The sequence below is a fragment of the Eufriesea mexicana genome, unplaced genomic scaffold (genome assembly GCF_001483705.2).
Source record: "Eufriesea mexicana isolate 0111107269 unplaced genomic scaffold, ASM148370v2 scaffold202, whole genome shotgun sequence".
Classification (NCBI taxonomy): Eukaryota; Metazoa; Arthropoda; class Insecta; order Hymenoptera; family Apidae; genus Eufriesea; species Eufriesea mexicana.
In genome coordinates this window covers 3,446-29,448 of record NW_016908372.1, presented here as the reverse complement: position 1 = coordinate 29,448, position 26,003 = coordinate 3,446, and the positions used below count along the sequence as shown (strand labels likewise).

Sequence of the window (26,003 nt, the reverse complement as noted above, 5' to 3'; positions counted from 1 at the left end):
CACGCGCTCTGCCTCTTAACCGTGTGTTATAGTGTTCGAGCAGGTGTACGTCCACCCCTCGGCCCTAACCACGTCTTCTCCCTCTTTGTCAAGATACAATCGTGGCATAAACATATGGTCATAATAATAGACTCTTGATTTTGACAAGGGGTGCTCCCTTTCAGTGTCCCGTGATTGTTTCTCTAGTACCTAAACGTAAAAACGTGCGGATGGCATTAAGCGGGTTGCTTAATGGAGAAAAAATAGATTTCAATCGAGAAGAGTCACCAGCGTGTCCCTTAATCCCATTCTTCTCTGGAATTGGACTTTCATGTGCTTAAGTGGTAAAATATGTTTGGTAGAGTTCTTCTAAAAGGGCAGGATTTAATGTAACTTTTTAGTAAACGGAGTGCAACGAAAAGAAATTTATTAAATACAATGATGAAATAAATTATTAATAATTCTCTATACATCACGCAAATTTGACATAATAGAATGTGAATTTTTTTGTACATATTTTGGGTTTTACGTTGTATCAACTATTTGTATCTGATTGTTAGGAGTGGTTAGATCCTGTTATATAGAGTCTAATTTTTCAAGAATGAGAGAACTGGTTCAAATTTTTATTTCGTTTCATTTCCATAGATATGAAATTAGAAATAGAAGATTGTTTTATAAATAAATACAAATTTTTGCTTTTAAGGAGTTTCCCATGGCTAAAGGGTGCTGAAGTTCTTGAACAGTGTTATCAAAAAGTCCCGGAAGTGCAAAGAATTAAACAAAGTTCTTTTAATAATTTATCACTTAATACACGATTAATCGGGAAATGAGATCGGCTTTTAAAATTGCAATGTTGAAGTCCGGAAAACTATATTTCGTACTTCCCCTAAGTGTACTTTCCTGAGGTCTAGCATCGTACTTCACCAGTAACATAGTAACAGCTGAAGTAGTACAATATATCTCTATTCACTTCATGAGAAAAAATGGAACAATGTATCAGTTTGCTGCAATGATAAAATTCTTCCCATCCACCTCGCAACTTACCAATTTGTGTATCTTTTCAAACCCTCAGATTTTCTCCCAAGTTTTAATGCAAAAGAATTTCTAGAAACTTTACCTGTTCCTCAAACAATAATTTATTACACACAATTCATCATACTGTCAAACATCGTTCATTCGTTATCCCAAATCACTCGCTCTATATATCCCAACCGATGTTAAAATTAACCCCTTAAAAAATTGATATTTTAGAAGACAAACTCACCAAATAGGTTACGACCATCTCAATGCGGGATGAAGAAAATTTTCCATAAAATCGACAGGGTTAAACCATTGAAAATTTAAACAACCACTAAAATTACAGCCGATAAGAAACTTCACACCAAAGTATCGTACCACGTGAGACACAACTGCAGTGGGAAAGTGTCAAACGCCTTAGGCCACCACTTTCACCTGTCTCTTCCACCGCGGTGAGTAGTCTCATCTAGGATGGTGGTTATGCTTCGCACGACATAAAATATATCGAGAAGCTGTACCCTTATCCGAGAAGCGGCACACGTGTGACCCGTATGTATCTCGTTGTACATAGACCAGGGGATGGGACACGTACGTGTACAGGGTGCCATTCGGTTTACGGGAAGGGGATCGAGCTAACGGAGCAGACTCGAGTACGGACCATTCCCCATCGGAACTCCATCGGAACTCGGCAATTCCCGTGTTTAAGAGTTCGGTCACGTACTCTCTGCCTCGCGTCAGGACGCACACACCACGGAATTGCTTATGTTTTATAATAGCCCACACGACCACCATGAAGGCCTGGGTGCGCGCGGCTATGATCACACGGACGATTACACTGATAGGGGAGAAATATTTTCACGCGAGAGTATCGTGAGTTTTAATCAGTCGAGCACCGTGTTCCGTGATCGCAGTTTCTTTTACGGTTTTACAGTTAGGGTCGCCGCGATGTTTCGAGGGTATGTATTAGGTGCAACTGAGCGTCCTCCGTTCGTGTCAACGCGGAGTTTGTATCGCTGTCAGCCTGCACATGTACGCAATGTGCGGTTTATTTGATTTCGTGTTCAATGGTTTGTTTGTAGATTAAATGTAAATTCAGTATGTGTGTTCAAAGTTATGGATTTTGGGCGCAGCTACGAGTTAATGCTAATGAATAAATTGTAAAGATTTTCGAAATAACGAATATGGGTATATTTATTAACTGCTAGTTGGAACTTGAAATGTTATAGAATATATTTCAATTTCGTCGAACTGCTCCTGGCATTTTATTTAATTACGAAAATAATCGATCGATTATTTCTTGAAAAATATCTTGGATATTACATAATTTTATTGTAACCTGGCTTTTGCTAAAACTGGATTAACATAATTCATTAATCTTAAGGTAACAGTGCAATGAAGATTGTTGTATTCCAGAAATTTAGATATTCAAAATTAAAATGGGAATTTATGAAATACAATCGATTGGTTTCTTTACAGTTAAGTTAAATGGATAATAACTTAGTAATTTTATCATGAATATATTTTGTTACCTACGTTTACATATATGTTCCCGTTGTATAAGTTCTATAAGTGTACTATATTTCACCCTTTAAAAACATAGATCTTACTAACTTTTCTTGTTACATTCATATCGATCATCTATTGTCAGGCCCGCTTTCTGGGACATTACTCATACACCGTGCTTTTATTTTTCAAACATGTACTGTAGTACTGACTTAAACAGCTATAATACTTGCTGCAATTATCAAATGATAATGTCAAAGTGAATATATCGCGTACAAAGAAAATCAAATTTACCAACCATAATAATTTTATTCGTTTCAATCGTTTATCATAAACAAGATATTAGTATTACCTACCAAAAAATATAAGGATTATTTTATTCCATATTACTAACATTTTTATCGAATTTTATTAAATTTCTATATTAAACTTCTATTAAACTCCTATTCGAAAACCGAACAATGATTACTTAAACAATCGATATTGACAGTAGTAGAGAACAATGGCATAGCATACAATAATTTATGTACAGCTTATAAATAATAGCAATATTAAATTTTGTTCGGAATGCATTACATTCCAAAACAATCCCTACTGGTTATGACTGTCTAAATGATTATAAACCGAACTTTAACCTCCCTATATAATTGTTCAAAATAATTGTATATTAGAATCAAATATTTCTCTCTACATCGACTCTTCAATTTTCGCAAAAAGAACAATCAAACATACACATTCCACAATATTCCATACCTCTAATAAAATCAATCCCCGAAAAGCAGTTCACCAAATTCTGTAAACCTATTCACCAGGTCATCATCCAATCTTTCACGCGAATTTTAACTCCAGTCACTCAGTTCCCACCTTTCCAAACATTTCCAAGATTCAATAAATATGACAACACACAGTGAGCACCTGTTACGTCTATCCTAAAATTAATCAAAATAAAATTAGCAGCGGTCATTTGTCTCTGTACGTTTAAAGACCCCTCGGGAAGGGCCGACAACTCTTGTAAATCGACGAGTCTTTCGTTTCGTCGTTCGTAGACGACCCTCTAATATATCGTACACACCTTTGCACGAACGTAAGTACAATTATTCTTCGGAAGTACACGCGAGGAAGACACTGTACGAGAATAGACCGCAGGAGAAAGAAGAGAAGAGATGAAAGATTAGTCAGACGTAGACGGAGTGGCGGAGGATGACGGAGAAAGGAGAAGAGGAAAAGGGGATGGTAGAGACGATGAAAGCGAGAAATGGTGAAGGAAGGGGTGGAATGGAGAGAGAAAGGTCTATGATTAGTCATAGAGAGACGGAGATACAGGAAGGGTGAGCTAGAGACGGAGTATAGGGAGGGTGGATGAAGAAAAGGGGTCGAGGTAGGGGAGAGAACCCACGAAGGGATCTCGGTAAGTATTATTGTAATTATACACTTAGGTTTATTTCCTGCGTACCCGCCCCTGCAGGGGCTGATAGCATTATATACCGCGGCTCCCTAATAAAAATAATAATAAGAGCGTTAAACCGCGGAGGACCGAGCGGAAGTAATGTTCGCCCTTCCGCTGTTGGCCCGTGTACCTGTTTCAGCCGAAGTATGCTTCACCCTAAACGCAGGAAACCCCCGTAATACACGCGTATTAATGATTCCGGTTTGCCAGTGTGTTTGTAGTTGTACGTGTCCGATGTATTATCAGATTTAGCACTTTGTCTAAGTACGGTCTAATGCGGTAGAAATTTTGTCAGATAAATGGCGGAGTATTTGAATTGGGGATGTAACGAAATTTATATTTCTGCTAATCATAAGAAACAGTATGGAATTTTAAGCAATAATTTTTAGAGATTATTATTGCCTATTGAGAGTTTATTAAATGCTTATTGATCAAATTTATGCTATTACGTAAGCTCTTTCGAATATACGTAGGCAATTTTTAATATAGTGAGTGTATATTCTATATAAAGAGTATAGAATATTCTATAGTTCTATACTGGAACATGTAAGAAATTAGTTATATATGAAAATTAAAAAATGAAAGAAAGCGTCAGAAGATATAACTGAGTTTTGTAATATTACACAATATACGATTAAAGCAACGAATAATGATTACAAGTGGAATAGACATGTTGCATGACTAAAATCAATCGCCTACGCGTGTGTCGTCCCATGATGTGTCGATATAAAGTTCCCATTAGCAAGTATCGTTCGAACATATGTGCGTGACTAAACCGCCCCTTCTTTTGCACCTGCTATTAGCAAGTAGCATTTCAAGCCCCTACTTCATTCTACTAGACACCATTTATTTCATGTCCTAATCTGATCCATACTCTTGTCCACCTGTGCTTCTCTCTAACCAACTTTCTAACATACATTCTATCATCATCAAGTAATTCTTATGACACTTTATCCTTAAAGAGGCTCAACTGTTCCTTTCTTGAATAAAATTGAAAGAATAAATATAACTCTTATATACAGTATTAAAAATAAAAATGCCGATAATAGTATTTTAAATTATGTTACCAGCATTTCCTATTTGTCATTACCTTCCTGCTTCCAAAACTTTCAAAACAATATAATGAGCTAGTACACCGTAGAAAATATTAAAATTAGAGGAAATGGTTCTATAGTTCACAGTATACTGCGATAAAAATTATATTCTAAACAATTGCCGTTACTAATAATATAAGTCGCTGTACTCGAATCATTCTTCTTACCACCCTATCCTTCCTCGACGAAGTCACGTAGGATCAACAAATTCTCAACCCCTTACTGTATTAAGAAATCCTCGCAGCGTCCCATCGATTAAACCCCGATTCCTCCGCAACTCCTTAATTCCAGTTTACCTTTACCAACGTAGAGGAAAAAGACCACTGGGTCCCTAATAACGCTGGCCGATCGCCATAAAAAGCGGCCAATTAAGCTCTGGATGAAAATAGCCGAGACGAGGAAGAAATCGCAAAAACGGCAAAGACGACTAATTTCCTCTGACCCGTCGATAATTCTCTGACGAGGTTTCTTCCTCCGGCCGATGACTCTTGTCTTCGGTCGCGGTCCATAATTTTCAATTTGTGCAAATTAACGTTCCTGTTCTCCTCACGTCTCCATGAAACACGATAAATAAGGGGGCAAGCGAGTAGTAAATATAAATCAGGAGTGATTGGATGTAAGTGGGGAGCGTTATGTGTCCCCAGTGTCCCGTGTGTGGGATCGTCCGCGGCCGTTCTATGGCTGTGGGGCGGCCTTACACACGCGGACGTAGGTGAGAGACGATTCGTGAGACGATGCACTATCCACATATACTTTCGAAGGGACCCACGGCTATACTACCCCGTTTACCTCGCGTCGGGGACCATAGTGCAATGCGACTACCGTCCGCGTCCGCAGTATATTATATTATTCTTTGTCATTCCGACTCTTTGCGGACCATATATCGCCTTGTCTCTTGGTACGCGTTTATTGCGTGTTAGTGAATTTCGGCTTGTCGAAAGAAGAGAGAATTTCGGGATTTCAGAGGAGTTGGGGAGCGATGATGTAGGGTAAAATGTTGATTATACGCATTAATTGTGTCGTGAAGCGATTCACTCCGTTGTTCGAATTTTCTGAAATTTTAGTATTCAGATCCAAACGAATGGATTGACGTTACATTTTTCTATGCTTCAAATTAATTTCTAGCTTTCGTTTTGCGGAGTTTATCGATTTGACAAATAAGAGACTCAATTGGGGAATGAATAGGGTCAGGCGAGTGGTTTCTTGGATAGTTGGTTTGGGAAAAGGAAGTTTTGAAGTATGTCATGCTATTCAAATATTGCGCTCGTTCGTGTCGGCCACCCAAACTCGTTTTTCAAACCTGTCTGTGAATATATTAGTCGATTGATTCCATTTTTATAATTTGTTACGATTTTTTACCGTTTTGCATTACAAATTCTGTAAATATTCTTCAAACGTGAATATACGAGAGCACGAAAGCCAAGTATTGAAAACTCGTATGGTTTCTTTGAGAAAAGTTCGCAAAGAGGTCTTCCTTTCTGACCTGGATTAATATGAGACCTACTTAAGCGAAGGAATGTATATATCTAATAAGAAGAATAAAGGATAAAAAATAAGTGATACGTTTTCAGATCTGCTAAGTTATGAATACAGTCCCCAATGCATTTTCAGTATTAAAATAGTACACGAGAGAGTAATAATGTCATAATATAGAAATAAGTCACTGTCACTCGTTGTTTTATGTAGTAAATTATTTTTATCTGAACGCAAAAGTATATTACGTGACAAATTCTTCAATTTCTGATTGGCTTCCATTCTCCAACTGATGTACATGCATACGTGGCAGTCTATATTCGGATAAGTGATCAATCGTACAAAGTTCGCATAATCGACGTTTCACTGAATGCTCTTAGTAATACAGCTCTGGCTACAATAGATAATTAAGAAAATGACCAAATGACATTCTGAATCGTGGCAAGAGACAGGTTGGATGAATCGTGGAAGTTAATTATAATACGTCTGTTATCTGCTATTTAATTAGAATGTTCAGATTTAAACGCAAATAAGTTGCTAAACGAGACGTGTTCAAAATAAGCTATCCATCCAAATTTGGGATTTGCTTTGACAAATCGAGATAAGAGAAGTTTTAGGTAATTGGTAATTTAATAATTTATTGCAATTACGAAATAAGGAATGTACACTATGAATTAAAAATTTAGGATATTATTATGAGTATTAGTCTTGTATTCAACAACATTCGTGAGTACTATGATATGTGATTTTTTAATTAGAATACGAATTTAATACAATATTTGTATTAAAGAATTAAAAAATCTGGTCTGACATCTAATATTGATAATGTTACTACACGTTTATTGATGAACAATAGAAGCGCGTACAACGAATACAAATGTTCAATTCTGGAACGAAACACATGGGAGATTTCGAAGTTTGTTAAACGAGGTCACATTCAAAATTCCATTTAGGAAACCTAATTTTCTATCATCACGGAATAACGAAATGCGTATGAATCAATCAACGCTTAGTTGCTCCATTTGTACACCGCGATATATTTACGTACATACACGCAATGTAACTGCATTTAAGAGAATAACCTATACGTATACAATATTACTCAAGTCATATTAACAAAATTACCAAATTACCAATATTATTACTAAAATTATCAATATTGCCAAATTTCTAATTAAGGAATACATATATTAAGAATGTAAAATTTAAGCTGGTTAAAAATGGCTATTTTCTCTAAAAACTATTGCATTTAATCTTATCACTGTCGTCCACGATTTTTCTTATAATATATAAATAATAATTTTATGGATACCTATTTTTCTCCTTATTTAACTTGCTTTTGACTTTTATCTATCATGACAGATGACTTGACAATCTAACAAAATGTATCACCTTCTATAACGTCAAATAAGGTTACTGTAGGAGCAATAAAATTACCAAAATTTATTTTAACTGCAACCAATAAATCTATGCAAGATTGCAATACCGAAATCCAAAGTTCGTAAAAGATATGTTAAATAAAAATGAGATATTTACTTTTATAACACTTCCCGAGTATGCGAATCTTTTTCCTAAAATTTAAAGTTCAAGTGAAGAAACTTTATTTCTATCGTTCTTATTTAAGAATTATTTTCTTTATTTATTTCTACTCTCATTGGATAAACTATTGCCTGCACCCAACCATAAGAAACATTCTTATTTAAATACCACTATTACCATATTAATATTCCCACAAGTCACAATGAATCACAATAAACACAATCAACATTTTACATTCTCCTACTCGTCGTATAATTGAAGCAACCTTAAAAAATTGCAACACAATAACCAAGTACAATTTCGAAAGCGAAAGTTCAATTTCCAGATGTGATTGCTGGGCGAAAATCGCGGCGTTAAATTTCCATTTCCGACGGAGACCGGCCACGCATGTTGCCGACGACGAAGGAAGAACAGAAGCACGTCGGTCACTTGTGAGAACAGCAATGATCAATTTGCGCGGTCCCACGATGGCTACGTAAATATGCCGATGATAAGCATCCGTGGATGACCTTTTTCAAACGCGTTCACCTTTCTTCCTCCGGCGTACACAGGTGTGCACTTGTGAGTGGCACAGGTGTAAGCAAGATATCGATTATGCAATCTCATGGCCTGCAACCCCATATGAACGGCAACGTACGAATACGCATGCATCCCTTCCGTCCTGTATGCCCTCCCATACGTATAAACCGGCTCGAGGCCGGTCTGTCAAACAGACCTGACGTTAATTATCACCTTACTACCGCTCCGCCAAACCACTATGCCACCCACTTGACGCATATGCCACTTTTCAGATTTCCCTTTGCATATACGACCGCTATGAACCCCCGCATGCCCTCGTCTTCCTAGCTTTTTCAATTTTTCCAATCGACGTTCTGCCACGAATTCGCCCGATTAGAAACGTCGATCAGGTACGTCGTTGACGTACGGGTTGATCTTTATCGGATGATCGGCGTGCTACGTGTTTGATACGACGGCTCGAGGACGTGTGGAAAAATTGCTGAAGAGAATAATTGGTTCTGGCGGACATTGCCGAGTGAAGATTTTGCGATTAACTTCTTGTATTTCCTGCTTTGTATTGCTTTTTTGGAGGGTGGTTCGGGTCTATCCCCTTATTTCGCCGATTTGGGTTTCGGAGTTTTGAGTGTTTATTATTTAGGGTATGTGACAATTTAATTCCTTATTTTGATGATCTGGGTTATCAGGTTTTAGGCGTTTACTGTTTGGAGTGCACAGTAATGGCGTAATTATTATGAAACGTGACCTATGTAACATCAGTCATCCTAGTGGTAATTTTGTTGACGAATAGAGAGACGTCGTAAATTTTTAATTTATAAATTTTAAACCGTCAAGTTTTCCAATGAAATTCCATATTAGTTCATAGCGATTAAAATATTGACCGAGTAGTTAGTAAATTAACAGGTTTTCCTATAAAATATTTCACACATACGATACACGTGTATCAACTCGCAGGTTGCACGTGCAAAATCATTATCTCGTATCTAACCATCGAAACGGTGCAAAGCTTTTTGCTTGTACGGTAAATAAAAGTACCAAAAGGGCTCCGTAGCTGGCGGATTTTACAAAACTGTCGTGTATGCAGTATGTATACAGCGTACTTATACAGCTCGTAGAGAACGTAACCGAAGAAACTGGGTACAACTTGACGTCACTAAACATACTCGGTTGCAAAGATTCTCTGCTAGCCCAGGTAGAAATGTACGACTTATTCAAATATTGAATTCCGCGAAAATTCTGGAAATCAGGCCACAGGGCACATGGTTTCTGTAGAATAGTAGCTTCTGTAGAAAAGCTCGTTATTACACAGGAGGAACGCTGTTCAAATTCCAACTATTGACGAAGCTGGTTCTACGCGGTTTGACTTGCTCATCTTTGTCATTTACAATAGCATCTGTCTTTCTCTGCGAGGTTCTAACGAAGATTTCAATAATGTAGCACAGTTGAAAATTTTGAACATGATCGAGGTCGTGTTATTAATTCGTGTTATTCACGAATTCTTTATCGTGAAAAATATGCTTCGTCTCAAAAAAGTATACGAGTATTTCAAATTGTTCCCATACCTGTAATTGTTGAATTTAGTTTGAATTTTCTAGCCTTATAAATTATTGAAATAATTCTTTTTTCTGTTATATACGGACATTGTTTCATTAAATTTTCCATTCGATAAGTAATTCTTGTCCACTTTGCTGTTTATCTTTTTTAAGTTCCATTTAATGTTATCAAACGTGATTTTATTGAATATAAATAAACTATAAAATACTACGAATATTGCGTATGAATGTAATAATAAGTTAGTAATATATATTTATTAATGAAGGAGTTCGAGTATAAAATGATACGTTGATTTTAATGATTCGGGTATTATCCATGAATAATTCAAGCGTATTCAATATTTTTATACAAGCAGAAAGTGATAAAATCGAGTAATAGAATATTTTAGTATAACATTAATTAAATTCTTCAATAATTTGATTAGTTATGATTCCATTAGTATAATATGGTGGATTAAATGTGAAGAAATATTGGAGGAATATACTCAAGAATATATAATGTGACATAATGTAAACGTAATTAGCAGTTATTATTTTGAATCAACATATAAAATTAATCGAACCTATAGTATTTTATTGAACACGAATGTTGACACCGGCATATTAAGTGCTGCAGCAATATTGAAAACGTTGATTTTCCAATATGTCTATAATTTCATATAAATTGCATATATTATACGATATTATGCAGTATTATATAATGTACAATATAAACAATAAATAGAAAACAGCAATATAACAAAGACAAAGGAATAATAAATAATAGTCATAAAAATAATACTTAAAAGACATAAAAATTCTGTGATAAATATCACGTAGTTCCTCAGACAAACATCACTCTTCTTTTTCACATTCTAGCTTCTTCGCGTACCGAATTCAAGAAACATAATATTTAAATTTTAGAGATTTTTAGAAAATTACTATCCTTCGAAACAATGAAACAATATTGAATTTCTCACCGTTTCTAAATTCTCCAACTTTCAAACAGCCAACGCCACAACGCCTCGGGTACTCACACGTAAGAGACTTCTACTCATCGGCGATCCTTCGCCACCTAAACCGCTCATTCTCCCAAGCACTCTCTCAGGCTCTTGACTACGCTTCCGTCATAAATCGCAGGCAAGCAAAATTGTCTTTTGCCCTTAAAAACACGCAGTCGCTAACGCGTTTCAACCCTCCTCTTAATGCCGCGCTAAACCCAAGAGCGTAACTCAAACTCTAAAGCCGGAATAATTCAAAGCGAAAATTGATCCAGAAACCAAAGTCAAATAGGCTGGTAAAAAATAAAATACCACGATCGTTTGCAAACGGAAGCTGACGCGGTATCAACGCCACCCCGAACGTATTAAATTTCCAGTAGAATAGGAACGCCACTGCACCGACCGTTCATATTTTACACGTGCCACTTCTCAGGAGTTCCGCTTGTCACTCTCACTCATCCCGCCAATAGAGGCACATTAGCCGCTAATATAGCATTGCTCGATCTACGCGTGTAATAACAGACAAACTTTGTCATACGTTCTTTCCCACGTTAATTAACGTTTTATAATTGAGAATATGTTACATTAGCGCATCGCCGCGTAATTGTCATTCCATTCTTAATGCAGCAGCTACTGTGCCGCTGGCATCAAGCATGAAATTCTCCCGATTTCCGTTCACGTTGTTTTGCGGTTCTTGGCTGGCTAAAGAGAGCGTTTACTTTCAATGGTTAATGGCTGATGACGCGGTGAATGTAGCCGTCCAATCGATAATCGTCTCCGTCAAGTCTCTCAAGAGTCGTTACACTTATCGTTGCTATATTTTCCCGACGATATCCAGTTCAGACGCAATAATTATTCGAGATTTTTCCACGAAACATTGCCGTCTCATCGGCTACCGATTAGGAAGGAAATTGGGATATTAATGGCTGACGTGAATTCGATTTAATAACGTCGATACTGAAAGTTGGCGGGCTAAATGTCATGGACGGTAACGACGTTAAATCAGGTGATGAATTACGTTTCGATTCGAGGTAGATAGGTCGGTTACATTTATTTTTTACCTTCGCTTTCGTTTATTTTTTTAGAAGTGCCGATTTGTGTGTCGACTGTAAATTTATTTGTGTTCGAATCGTGATTGAGTTTTATTGAGTTCGTGATTAAATTTTCGCAGTGGTAGATTCAATTCGAGTATTGATGGTAAAATGTGTCCTTTGGAGGTTTAAATGTAGCTTCGAATTAATCATACTGGTGTTATTCTGTAATGAAAATTCAGTGGAACTTGTTATTTTCGAAGACAATGCAGCAATGAACCAGGAATTTAAGGTTCTATCGTTTAGCATATTTATTAAAGTAAGTTCAAAAATTGTTATTGTTATTATCGCCTTTATACTTTACAACCATAAATGTAAAACAAAAATTAATATAACACTGATAATTGAAATAAATAAATGCTATATTCCATTTCAGTAATAAACCGAAGCATCTAGAAAGTAATTAACTATTTCATGAAAAAAATATTTGTTATTAATTTTATTTCAATTTTAACATCTCCTGGTAATGCATTATATGTCCTATTCAATGCATCGTGAATAATAAAAATCAATGAAATCGATGATATTCTTGAGGAATGTTCATTTCCTTAAAACTTTCGCATCTATATCGTATTCTATTATATAGTCTATAAATTTTAAAAATTTATGTTTAACCTACATGAAATGTTTTAAATTAGTATGTTAAAGAAGAGGAAATAAAATTACGTAATTAGATACTTAATTACATTACACATACTAGCACTAGAAATTTACTCGCGTTGACAAAAAAATGTAACCGTTTAAGATTGAATTAGATAAACCTAAGTATCGAAATTACATATCGTTCCCTGCACTTATGAAAAAGGAATATTCATCGCGTGAGCACCGAGAGCGAGAAAATTGGGGAAACTGATAATCTACAAAGGATAACGCTAATTATTAAGCATCTTCATCAATATTCCGGTCAAGCAGAAGATATGTAACGGAAAACGCGCGAAACGATGGCCATCGAAACGTGAATAATTACCAGTGGTACGATGAATGCGTAATGAAAGCTGTATTAATTATCATAGATAATTAACACCATGAACAGGAAACACGCTCCATGTTTATGAACAATTATCGGCATTAGCTAGTTTACGTTTGCCACGACTAACCTTCCTGGAACTTCGTGATAACATCAAGACAATTGAAAATTATCGAATTAATTAAACTAATGAATACGATTGATGTTAAAGCAACTTCGATAAATTAAATCAACTGCTTTGTTACCTAACTAAAGTGTCTCTGCTAGTTAGTCACAAAATATTTCATTATATTTGTAATGAATTTTATCATTGAATACATCCGCCAACTACCCTAGAACCACCGCTATAATGTCCTCAAACACCTCTATACTGTCGCCTCAGCTACTGAACTTCCACGCAGCATCCTCACGCGTCTACTTTCAAGAATCTTCCATGGACTCGTTAAATATTGTCGCGATAGTAACGACGAATTTTCGCAGTAAAACGCCTCTTTGCAAACAGATCGAAATCCGCGTATTGGATCGAGGAGGAAACAAGAAGGGTGGAGGAAAAACGTGTTGCGAGGGACGGCCGAAAAAATCGCAGGAAGGAACGATTACATCGGATCCGCGTTACCTGGCGTAACAGTACGGCTGTAATCTCATCCAGCCACTCGGCTCGCAGCGACGGTTTTTATCCTATTACGTCACATGAATAAACTAAAGACCATGGAGTCCGCGACACGGTGGAGGAAAGAGATCGCGGGATCCAGGGAGTGGTTGGAGCAGCTCTGGGTTCGACGTATGCTCTTTCCGGTAGCCAGGACCAGTCCGCTGAGAGAGAAAGAGAGGACGAGGGATTCGTGCTCTGCGGATGGATACGTTCGACAGGACGACCGAGCTGTCGGAAGAAAAAAGGGGGATGGGGCCAACGTGGCTCCGATTGATTCTGTTTAGATAGCTGCTACTTCGCTGTACGGCCCTGGTTACGCCGTGAAACGAGTATCGCCAAAGACACGGATGACCGAACGCCAGAGGGGACCGTTTTCCCGTGGACCTAGAAGATCTTGCCGAGGTGTCGAGTCGACGACACACGTAGGATACGACGCAGAGGTTGCTCTGGATTCCTCCTTTCGTTTCGTGATAGTGAATGGATGATTTGCTGGTGGTTGTAGTCTAGATTGATAGAGGGTTGGGGGTTTGGAAGATTATTTTGGTGCTGTGGATGGTTGGACGAGGTTTCACGTGTTTTAGTTGTGAGACCTTTTAATGGTGGAAATTTGTTTAGAATTGGATGTAGAAGTATGGTGATGGTGGTATGTAATTAGGTAGGACTAGTATAGGATTCGAGTGTATTTATGAATTAAGAGCTTAGGAGAAGTGATTTCTCGTTTCGGAAAAGTGGAAAGTTTGGATAAATAATTTATTGTATATATTAGACTTGATTGAAGAAGCTTTTTAATTAAAATTCCGAATTCGTACTAGACTTCTGTAATTAGAACGTATGTGGAAGGATGATGATGATGATATGCGATTATGTTGTATAAAATGTTATTCTATTTGTGAATTAGAAGTTTGAGAAAAGTGGTTATTTGTTTAAAAAAAGAAAGGAATGCTTTATTTAATAATTTACTGCATAAGTTAATTCTATTTGAGAAACTTCGTAATTAAGATTTCGAATTCTTATTGTGTTAATGACTTAAATAATAATATGCTTGTAAATAAATTTTGAGCAATTATTATATTACTTCAGAATTATATATAATATGTTTATACCTGTATAATATATTAAAATTATGTATAATTACATTAATTTATATTTCCATAATTGTAGTTGGACAACGTTATTAGATATATTCTGAAATAAATATAAAAACGTTTATTTAAAACATTACTTAAATATTACAAAGCAAATTTTCAGTGTTTCGTTTTATATTTAATTAATGCGTTCGAAAGACTATAATAATGTAAAATCAAGTTTGTGAAACAACCGAACGCTATAAATAAATAATTTATATCTCATTAAATATAACGATAATTAGGCGCTATAATTCAACATTATACAATTTCATTAATAAATTATAAGGCATATAAAGGGATTTAATATATATTTTCTTTAATGATGATTAAAGGAAATAATACGCAAAATGACAAACTATTAAAATATAAATTAAGGACTTGACATAACATATTCCCGTAATTTTCGTAATTGAAACTCTTTTAACGATATGCCATATTTCCGACTATATTAATTTGGAATAATCAAAATGATTGAATAACAACATGGTGTTGTATATTTTAAATCAGAAACCCAACTTACATATATACAATTAATTATAACAAATATACAATTCATTCATGTATATACATATATTTAACGTAAAAATTTCATCGTGTCTCTTTTTAATTTAATAATTTAAATCATCACTAATTATTAATTTAATATAGTAATTGCAATTTTATCTACAACGTGAATCAAATTCTTTAATTTGTTCACGATAACGATACAAAAAATATTGCATCGATCACTATAAATCTATAAAAGATATATTTTCTGTTGATCCCTAAAAAACTATATTGAAAATTGAATTCACTTCACGCACAAATAATTTTACTTCTTTTTAATATTCGAAATATTTCATAATATTATTAATTGCAATTTAAACAATCGCTTATATATTACACCGATAAGTCTTCGATAACTCTTCTTGCAAGGGATGAAATCGTAAGCGTTCATGGGGGTAGGTTAAGCGTCGGTAAGATAAACGACGGATGCACGAAATGTGTGATACATGTGACAGGGTAAACTTGTGGCCAATGAAAATGGATGATGCGAACTTCCAATGTCTCTTTTTATCGCGGTCTTACATTCCAAATATATCAGAGTGCTTCTTTCAGCTAGCAGCGATCTTCATGTATAACGTATTGTTCTTTGCAGAGTTTAATCGCGGTATTTTGATTTATGTTGCCACCTCGGCCGATTTCTTCCACGACTCGTAATAAAATAATAATGCAACGAGAATGATCGACTCACGTAATGAAAGTTTAATCGTGTTTCAGATGTAACGGAGATAGTTGACCTTTGGATATGAACAGAGTTCCATTGGAAAAAGAAGGCTAATGAAATTAAATCGCGAACTTGGAATAGAATCATGCTCCGTTAAGATATATTTACGCAATTAAAAATATACTTTAAATCATTTGCTCTTCAACTGAATGATATCTGCATTTGAAAGAATTTTCTACAATATTTCTTTGTCATATTAGTTTCTTTAATATTTTTAATATTCCTTTTGGATTTTTCTTTGCACTTATAATGAAAATTGTTGTTCGGAGCAAGCGATTAACTTCTTGTATTATGCTCGGTACTTTATTTTATTTTGGGAAATCTCAAAATTTTATTTCAATTTTCTTTTTCAAGAAATTCCAGGATATTTTATTCCAAGAATTTGCAAGACATGCAACATAGTATAAAATCTGTTTCGAGAAACGCAAACTGTGCCGAAAATACTTCATTGCATAAGTAATTATACAAATGCGAAAGTAATCCCAAATGTATTTGATTTGCAACAAATATCAAAGTAATAGTCATGAAGAAAAGCACTATTCGAATAATGATATATCAAACCTCTAAGCTACACTAAATATTTTTCACTGTACAAATTTCATCAAATTCTATATTATCAATTTCAACAAACATTAACCACTATAAACTATGAGAGATCAGCAACAAACTAACTATAACATTAAACCCAGAAATGCAACAAGTCCCAAATTTTTGTTACACAAATTGTCTCTTCGAATAATTCTCTAAAAACAACATTAAGTAACTTACACCAGTAAATAATGGAATTATACAGTAACAAATACCTTCTCGAACAACCCTAACGAGACTAAAGATCCCTCACCCAAACGTCCTCATCCGCCAAGAAATACGATTCCACCAAATAAAACTACCCTTATCTGCTTCCTTAGCAACACCGAAATCCTCGATATCCTCCAGCAATCACGATAAAGTGCAGTTGATCCACCTACCCAAATCAAAGAGGTCTTTTATTAGGACATCGAGCCCCGTCAAACCCCTGCGTGCGAAGAAAGTATGGCAGTGTCGAAGACCGAAAGTGGAAATAAAAGATGGGATAAAATGGTGATTACTCACTGTGGGATTGGGCATACAACGTCGCGGCGGTGGCGGCATGGGATCCGGGGCTGCACGATAAGGCGGCGGCGAGTACCTTCCCGAAGGGAAACAACCCGGGGCCGTGATGGGTGCCCCGTGAAGTCCCTTGCTTCCCATCATCTTGTCCGGTGAGTACATCATCCTGCAGCCAGTCAAGTCTAAGCTCCCGGGCTTAGACCTAAACCAGTCGAAAACCGGTACCCTCAAACGCAACGATACCAGCAGCGACAGCCGCGTTTCTGCTTCACATCAGTGATCGCGATTCGCATTTGAGTGACAAGAATTATAGATGTCCTCTGCACCCAACTCGAGAGTACCTTCACTTTCACTTTCACCAAATCGCTAGAAACCAAGACGCACCGGCGATACTGATCGACGTGTCACCGTATCTTGCGGTATCTCGCTACCTGGTCTAGCACTCCTCTTTTACGAGTTACCACTCATTCTCGCCGCAGTCACGTAGATCACCGATCAGTCCACCGATTTGTCTACAGTCGCTCGTGGAAGAGATCGTGGATCCCTTCGCATGGTGCACTCGATCGTGTACACAGTGGTTGAATCAACTCGCACAGTTTTGTCCTATGTCTTAACCATGGCGACGGCCGAACGTTCCGATCTGTTCGAACGAACCCGGCGATCTCGCACTTCACAATGAGGATGTAAAGCCAGAAAGGGGGTAGCCGTGTGTTTTTCGATTCGTATGAATAAATAATTTCCCTATCAAGGAGCAGCTGATCACGTACAAGTGCAGGGATCACACCGACCAACGTCACTGGGTAGAAACAACGAACGATAGAATCGCTGGCGCCACACAGAGCGATCACTGGATGAACATCCGCGTGGAATTCGGAAAGGAAAAAAAACTGTCCACGGTCGTCAAGTTGTCTCGATTGAACCACAGTCGTAGAACCGTACGTACGCGAATGTTGTCCTGAAGTTGTGCACTTTTTGGCGCTGACTGACCGGCGAAGAGTGGTCCGTGGATGAACTCTTCCACGGGGGTTGGAGGGAATGAAGGAAGAAGAGGGAAACGACGGGATAGGGGATGGTTGGTGATCCAGACGATTCGCAGAGTGGCGCGTGCTCGCAAGTAGAGGGGTTGTTCTCCACGGGGTGAGTCGAGAACAACCGGAACGGAGGGGTACGTCGTGCATAGGCGGAGTTTAGCACGGTCACGCGTGCGCTGCTCGCGCGATCCGCGTCGGCCATCTTTGACCTTGCTTTCGTGCACGGCATGGGTGTCGCTAACCGCGACCACCCGTTTGTCCATCCTTCCTGCATTCCACCCACCCTCTTTCATCCTCGTTCATCCGTTTTCCTCTTCCATTCCAAGCGATTTCGCCTTGTCTCTTTTTCTCAACCCCCACCGACGTTACACGCCCTTCCTAGCCAACGTCGAGCCACCCCGGCGTTCCAACCGAACCTTGCCCCGCGCAACCTTGTCTCGTCGAAGACGCCTCGTGTCGTCTACCTACTTTTCTTCCCTCGCGTCGTGCTTTTGTTCGGCCACCGCGAAATCTCTCGCTAGGCTGTCGCCGCTACTGCTGTTGGATTAGTAGCTACGTCGTAAACTGGTCGGACTCAGTCACCCTTAACGCCAAGGTCGCTACTGTCGCCACGATTCCCGTTGCTTCTGCACGTCGCTCGTCATTTATGCCCGATGTCCAGAAAATTGCGACTGAAACGGGGATAGTTTTATACGGGGATATTCCTGCTTGGATTGTAACCTCGTGGTTATACTGCATTTCCTTTTGGACATGTTCAATAGCATAGACGAGTCGGTATCGTATCGGTGCATATACGAAAGGGCTGTTTAGGATTTGTTACGAATTAGATTAATTTTGGGTAATTTAATTTGGTAATGTTCCGACGTTGCGGGATTTTCAAGACCATTGGAAATTTGTATCGTAGTCGTTAGAAACGGTGTACGAAGTGCCTGAGCACAATGAGGAATAAATTTGTGTTATAAGATATTGAATATACGTAGGTAGTAGTCGAGGCTCGTGTAGGAAACATTTACAATTGAACGAATTTGATAGAATTGCTGTATTTACTGTGCTAACACTGATTAACTAATATAATATGATTTATAAGTTCCTTTTTTAGTATCGTTCTATTTTTATTACCGACGAATCAAATTTAACGAATTATAAAAATTAACGAAGGAAGTCAATGGACGTAAAATAATTTGGTGTATTCGGTTTGTATTATTTTCGTCGAAAACAATGCAGCTTCGACAAAGGAAATAACTAAATAACTTCACTGAAACAGCCCTTGTTTTCTTCTTCGTGCAGTTGCATTTTAAAAAAACCGCATACATTATTCGGAGGAATAATCGATTTGGCTGTGTTTGTACTCGATTGTGGTTAACCTGCTTCGTTTTAAATGATTATTATTTAAAGCAGCCTTTTACACTGCACGTAAATAGTGTTGCTTAAATACTTCATTGCTCGCACTGATAGTATATATACATATATCTTTTTAAAATATTCATTTCCTACAAATAATTGTAATCACTGCAGTGAATATACGATATTTCGACGTTGTTTAAAGAATTATTTAAATGATCTGAAAAATCTAGTTCGAAAAACGATAAAATGAAATACATATAAAAATTTGTAAATATACCGATTTAAATTTAAAAATTATATATTCTCAAATTCGTGTTCTTTCCGAATAAAGATTTATTAATCTACGAAAATCATTGAATTCCTTCATCGATAGTAATTACTAAGCTGCCAGATGTTTGCAATAAATATATTTTCTATGCTTTCAGCGATAGTATTTGAAGTATTCGATGATTTATAATACTCTACGAACCAAAAGTATCTTCATTCGTATTTTATTTCTAAAGAATTATATCGTAATAATAACCACAACTCTAACTTAAAAATATAATTTTTTGAAAACACTATCTTCTTCGAAAATGCACGTTTCAAAAACATAAATAAATAAATCATTTTGTAAAATACGTGTACCCGAAGATTTACATAATTGGCCGAAAGAAATTTGTTCCAGCCACTCGATTCCAACGTTGATATTTGGAGCTTCTACAACATCATTAATAATAAACCATGGCTGTACGTGTATTTGAAAATTCCGAGACAATCGAGAGTATTTTAACGATCAGCTGTGCTGCTATTTGATCGGCCGTATCTTCGTAGTAAGTGCAGATTTGTGTGAGCTATTTCATAATGAATTTTTAAGGTGTCATGGACCCTTCGTAACCCAGATCCCCTCTGTTACTCCCACAAGGCTACGGGACTTTCGTCGATCCAATAAACGAATAAAGCCGTTTCACGCTATTCTTGACTCTCGGATTTCAATCCAACTGACCAACACAAAAGTTGATTTTGCCATTTTTTTACATCCCTCGGTCTGATGTGGAAATTTTCAAACGCGATAATGCCGTTTAAATTTATAAATCATAAGAAACGTGAAATACTTGACGAATTCGTTTTCCATTTTGCACAACTCTAATATAGCGTTATACTTTAACCCTTTTATTAATTTACCTCGTATTTATATTTTTTGAACAGCACCGAAGAACCATAGAATATTCATGCAACTAAACAAATTGATACTATGACAAACGTTACTCTTATTATACCGAAAGGTTTATACGAAGTCACTGGAGTATGGGCATTTTTAATTCTATTTAATTCCGATATAATAATTTTCAATTACAGCAATTCCTAATAACAACATTAGACACCCCATTGTTCAAGAAAGGGAACAAGTCTCTTTAAAACTTCCTCACATGCTCTTCCACAAAACCTACGTGTCATCCAACTAAATTCAACAAACAGTACCTCAGCATGGACTAATACTAATCAAACAAAACTCTCCTCCACATTCAACCCTATTACCGTTAACATTCGCATGCATCTGAATCTACCTTGCAGCTCTCCAAGCATTACTTAATTATCTACCAAAATCAAGTAAATATCGTTTTCAAGAATACCATAAGAGAAATAATCCCAACACTTCTCGTTACACTTATCCGTATACCTATCTGTGGCAAGAATAGCCAAAACGACTAAAAAGGTAGTAGTAATGGGAAGAGTGGCGCTAGTGCAGTTGAACGGCTTCCAACATCATCCGATCATCCTCCAAAGTATCACGGAAGGATTAATCCGAATATGCTACATATCATCTACTTACATACTTCTCTCACGCAAGAATAACCAAAAGGATCCAAGGAATACCTCGACACGAGTTTACTTATCGACGAAACGAGGACAATCGCTCATCCCAACGAAAAAAAGAGAAGCGGTAATGGGAAGAGTGGCGGCGGTGTGGTTGCACGGCTAGACGGGTCAGCCAGGGAAGACAGAACGGACAGGGCAACGGTACACGAGATGGAACCGCGTACGATGGAAGAGGAAGCGGTGAAACGGTATAGGTAGCCAAGGGGATGAGGACGAGAAGGAGGCGACGGGCTGGGGGAGGATGGGGTGGTTGCGAGTTTGGCGGCAGTCGTTTTCCGAGGGATGTTGGGCGGAAGGTTCCCGCGGGGCCTGTGTTATCGCCTCGGCAGGATGACCAGCCCGCGGTATCAAATATTAAACCTACTTGCACCGGCAGCCTATCCTCGACAAGGTATCCAAACCTTCCCTCCGACCAGATCCCTCCGTGAACCCCGCGTCCATGGGTCACCACCAGCTCGCCACCGCTGTCTGCCATCAAAACCTACGCCTAGTAGGTTTACTGCCGCGTCTCGATCTCTCCGGTTCTCTCTGTGATGCTTAGGCCGTTTCCAACGCTGACCAAGGCAACGACGGGACGCGGTGATCCGCCACGACAACCGGCTATTTCTCCTTGCCGACCGTGCAAATTCATTCCCTGGACTTAAGAAGAATGCTAACACGTCCGGGATTCTTAAGATTTTACAGTCCAGTACCGGAAGGTGTGCTGAAAGAAAAAGGAAGGGGTGTAAGAGAACGTCGTCGGCGGGAACGATGCTCTTGTAGACTTCTCCTACGTTTCTTGACTCCCGAACGTGTGGATGGTCACTGGCCACGAGTCTCACGCTTTACGGCTTATCTGCCTGATCGTGATCTATGGATAAAACAGTCTATGTCATTCGTTGCTCTTATTCGTTTTTACTTTCATAAATGAGTCGGTCTTCCGTCGACGGTTTCGGAAGGAACGATATAACCGAGGGCCAGGGTTTGTTTGGTTGGAACTAGAGTTGATGTCGTGATCGGAGGAAAAATAATGTTGTAACCTTGTGGTGGGGAGAAGATAGGGGACCGGAATTGAAATGTGAAACATGACGGGATGCTCATGAAAATATGACGCGTTTTTCAGTAGAAAGGAAAGAGTCGAGTATATGATATGTAATCATACGTGCGGTGGTCGATTACAAGCTGTATCTCCGAGGGGGATTTCAGGGTAATAATTACATTGATAGGTGCAGTTGTTCGAAAATGGGGTAAATGAAAATTAACCTGAATTTACGTGATGCAGAGGTATTATTTTTCTAATTAATGTAATAAGTATATTTAACAACCTGATGCAATGGCACAGTATGTCCTCTTGGCGAACAAGGGTTGAAACCTCGAGCAGGACACGCAACTATCTCCTGTTCCGCAACGATCTGCCACTGTTAAATGTCGTTTCGCTTTTCCCCACGAACGTTTAATTCGAGGAAGAAAAGGAAGAACCGATTTTGGTCACACAATATTGTTAGTTTATTCAAACATTCTAGACGAAGCCTATATTTTGAAGATATTTAAATAGATTTTGCCGTTCGTGCTGAAAATATTGAAGATAATGAGAATTAAAAATTAATGAGAAATTTCTACGATTTCCATTACTTTTTAATGTTAAAGAAACAATCCAATTTATGAAGCTGATACATGCGTAATATTTTGTTACTTGCTATTTATAGATGAAAAATACTAAATAATTGACGAGGGCAGAAATTATTTTGCAACCAATTGATTATTTGAAATTTCATAACCGTATCGCATTCGGTTTAGGTATTGATGTCATACGAAAATCATTTTAGATCTCTATTTATCGAGCAATGATTAATTTTTTACCAATGAAAGTTCATTTATTTTTCCCATTTAATTGCAAATAATTTCAATAGGATAAATTTCGATGGAAAATGAATAATCCAGTTGATCGCTATCAAATGATCGGAATTATACTTCTCGCTGATAGAGAAAATATAATATATTCCAATTACACGATAAATTTTCTCCCTCCATCGCGTTCCACTCCACAGTTTAATTCAGAAAAGCAGGCATGGCGTTACGGAATCCGCAGTGTTACCTGGCATAAAATAGCCAGTAGTAGTCCTTATGAATTCATGCATGCAATTCGAAAGAAGGAGAAGTATAACAAAAACAGTGCTGCTGTTTCAAAATTCTCTGCATGATGCTCACCGGTGCTTGAATATTTCAAGGAATAAGTGTATGACGGAAATATGAACGTACAACTACCAGTTCCGCACAATATACGAAATGTCCGTACGTTCGCATACATGATTTTCACTGAAATTTCCTATCCTGATCGAAAATGTCAATATGTCAGTTAAATTTAACTATTCCGGCATCATCCCCTATTCGTTGCCCTGAATTCGAAGATTCGTGATTCATCCTATCACCTTGTTATTCGATTCTATAATTAATTACGTATATGCCAAAAATCAATTATATGACAGGATCTAAAATCTTCCCCAAGGGAACCACGTTTGATACACCCTGATTTTTCCCATCCCCTTATTAATCGACTGTATAACCATAAAAATATTATTTATAGAAAATTAACAAGAGTTGAAAGCTTCCACACGAGTGAATCGGAAAAAGTTGGTAAAATTGGAAGAATGAAAAATAGAAGGAGAAGGGAATAAAAGTGGTAACCGTTAAATGGTATGGTGAACGCAGATTTGTCGAGTAACGAAAAAAAGAGAGAGAGAAAAAAAAAAGCTAGAAAGATAAAATTGGAACGTGGTGTACAGAAAAATTTGAAATAAAATTCATGCAATGTTCTGTTATCACGACAGCGTAGATCCGTTTTCGATTTAAACCTCACGATGGCTCGCGCGACTGTCATTTTTCCACCCACGGCTCTTTCACGCACCGCATTCTCTCTCGTTCTCGCTCACTCGATTTCTCATTTATTCAAGCGTCGTTCATTCACATGCTCGTGAATAAAAGACTCGAGTAAAGAGTTCCACGCCATTTTCGTCAACGACAGATTACATTCACTGCCAAAATCTCGACTCTTTACCGGGCACAATAAGAAGAGGGGTTGATACGAAACGTCTATAAAATGATTAATATCGGAAGATGCATTCTGATTAAGAAGTACATACGATCTAGTCCAGGTGTGCGTTTTCATTTGATATCTTAACTAATTTCCATCGACTCGGAATTGTACATCTACCGGAAAGAATTCAGGAAGCAAATTCGCGAATTTTGTATACTTCCTTTATCATCGGAAATGAATAAGAAGGAAAAATTAAAGCCTATATGTGGGATTGGAATAAGTACGGCCCTGAAAGAATGTCAAGTGTGTTTGGACTTAGAATGAAAGTGACTATGTGCAAGAGGATTGACTGCAAAGAATGTTTATGGTAGAGTCGAGTGAAAGTTTAGGGATGCGTCCAGAGTGGCTGAAGTACCTGGCCCACCGAGGTTGCGTGGCAAAGGGGCATGATTGGAAAGGAAAGCCTGGGTATGGAAAAGGACAGAATGAATGTTTTAAATAAGGGTGTAAGGGCGCGGGCAGCTCCAGTCTACAGTCTTCAGTCATGAACAGTCTTTAACGGTCTCCAGGAGTCTTTTGGAAGTGGCTAAGAGTGTGCCAGTATGAAAGTTAGAAGTCAAAGTCGAACGTGCTCATAGCGAATCTCTCTTGTTTCATAGCCGTCAATCTACGTATAAGCTTATTGTATTCTATCAAGAAGTAAAACAGCGCTATTTTAGCCAATCCACCCATACCGATCCTACATATATCTAATGCTTGTAATTTTAATCTATGCGTTTTAGAAAATGAAAGATATACAAAAATTCTGGAATCATTATTTGCTTTCGTAACTTTTAACAGCAAATGCGTATTTGATGACGAGAAAATATCATGCAATTTGTAAAAGGTGAAAGTTGAAAAGAAAAGGTAAGAGAACGGAAAAATGAAAAAGGAAAAAGAATATTATAACATTTATAAGAATTAAATAAGGAGAGAATTATAATATTACAAATGGTATAATATTAATATTTTCTTGATTCATATCTTCTTTTTCTTCACTGACTCTGCCTTTTATTTTATTTTGAATCGTTTTGAAAATAAGATATTGTAAATTGTATATGTTTTTACAATCTTCAGATATTTTTTATAATTTTATGGGAGTTGAATAATTTAAAAAGGATTAATCTGACCATTTTCGATATATTTCTTAGACAACGAATAATCACCAGTGAAACTGCACCATTATGCAGCACATATATAATAATAGACTGATATTCTTGCCAAGTTTCATCGCAGCAGTTTTATAAGTTCAAAACTTATTAGAATACTAAGATTTGTTCATGAGAGGACTTTGTCTCTGTCAGAATCGGATTTTAAAAGTTAGTTTTCAAAGATGAAACTTTAATACGCCATGTCACTTTAACCCGTTTCACCTCAAAGTTCATTCAAATCAATTTCCCGATATTTTACTAAAAGTAATTT

At 37.3% G+C, this 26,003-nt stretch overlaps 1 protein-coding gene across 1 annotated transcript in view; it reads right to left on the bottom strand.

Moving 5' to 3' along the window:
• The window catches only part of acj6 (abnormal chemosensory protein 6), a 61,277-nt gene extending 43,818 nt beyond the window's left edge, over positions 1–17,459 (bottom strand). The window contains exon 1 of the mRNA XM_017911395.1: positions 17,298–17,459. Coding sequence (XP_017766884.1) covers positions 17,298–17,459 — 162 coding nt within the window. The remainder of the gene's footprint in view (positions 1–17,297) is intronic.
• Between the last annotated feature and the right edge of the window lie 8,544 nt (positions 17,460–26,003).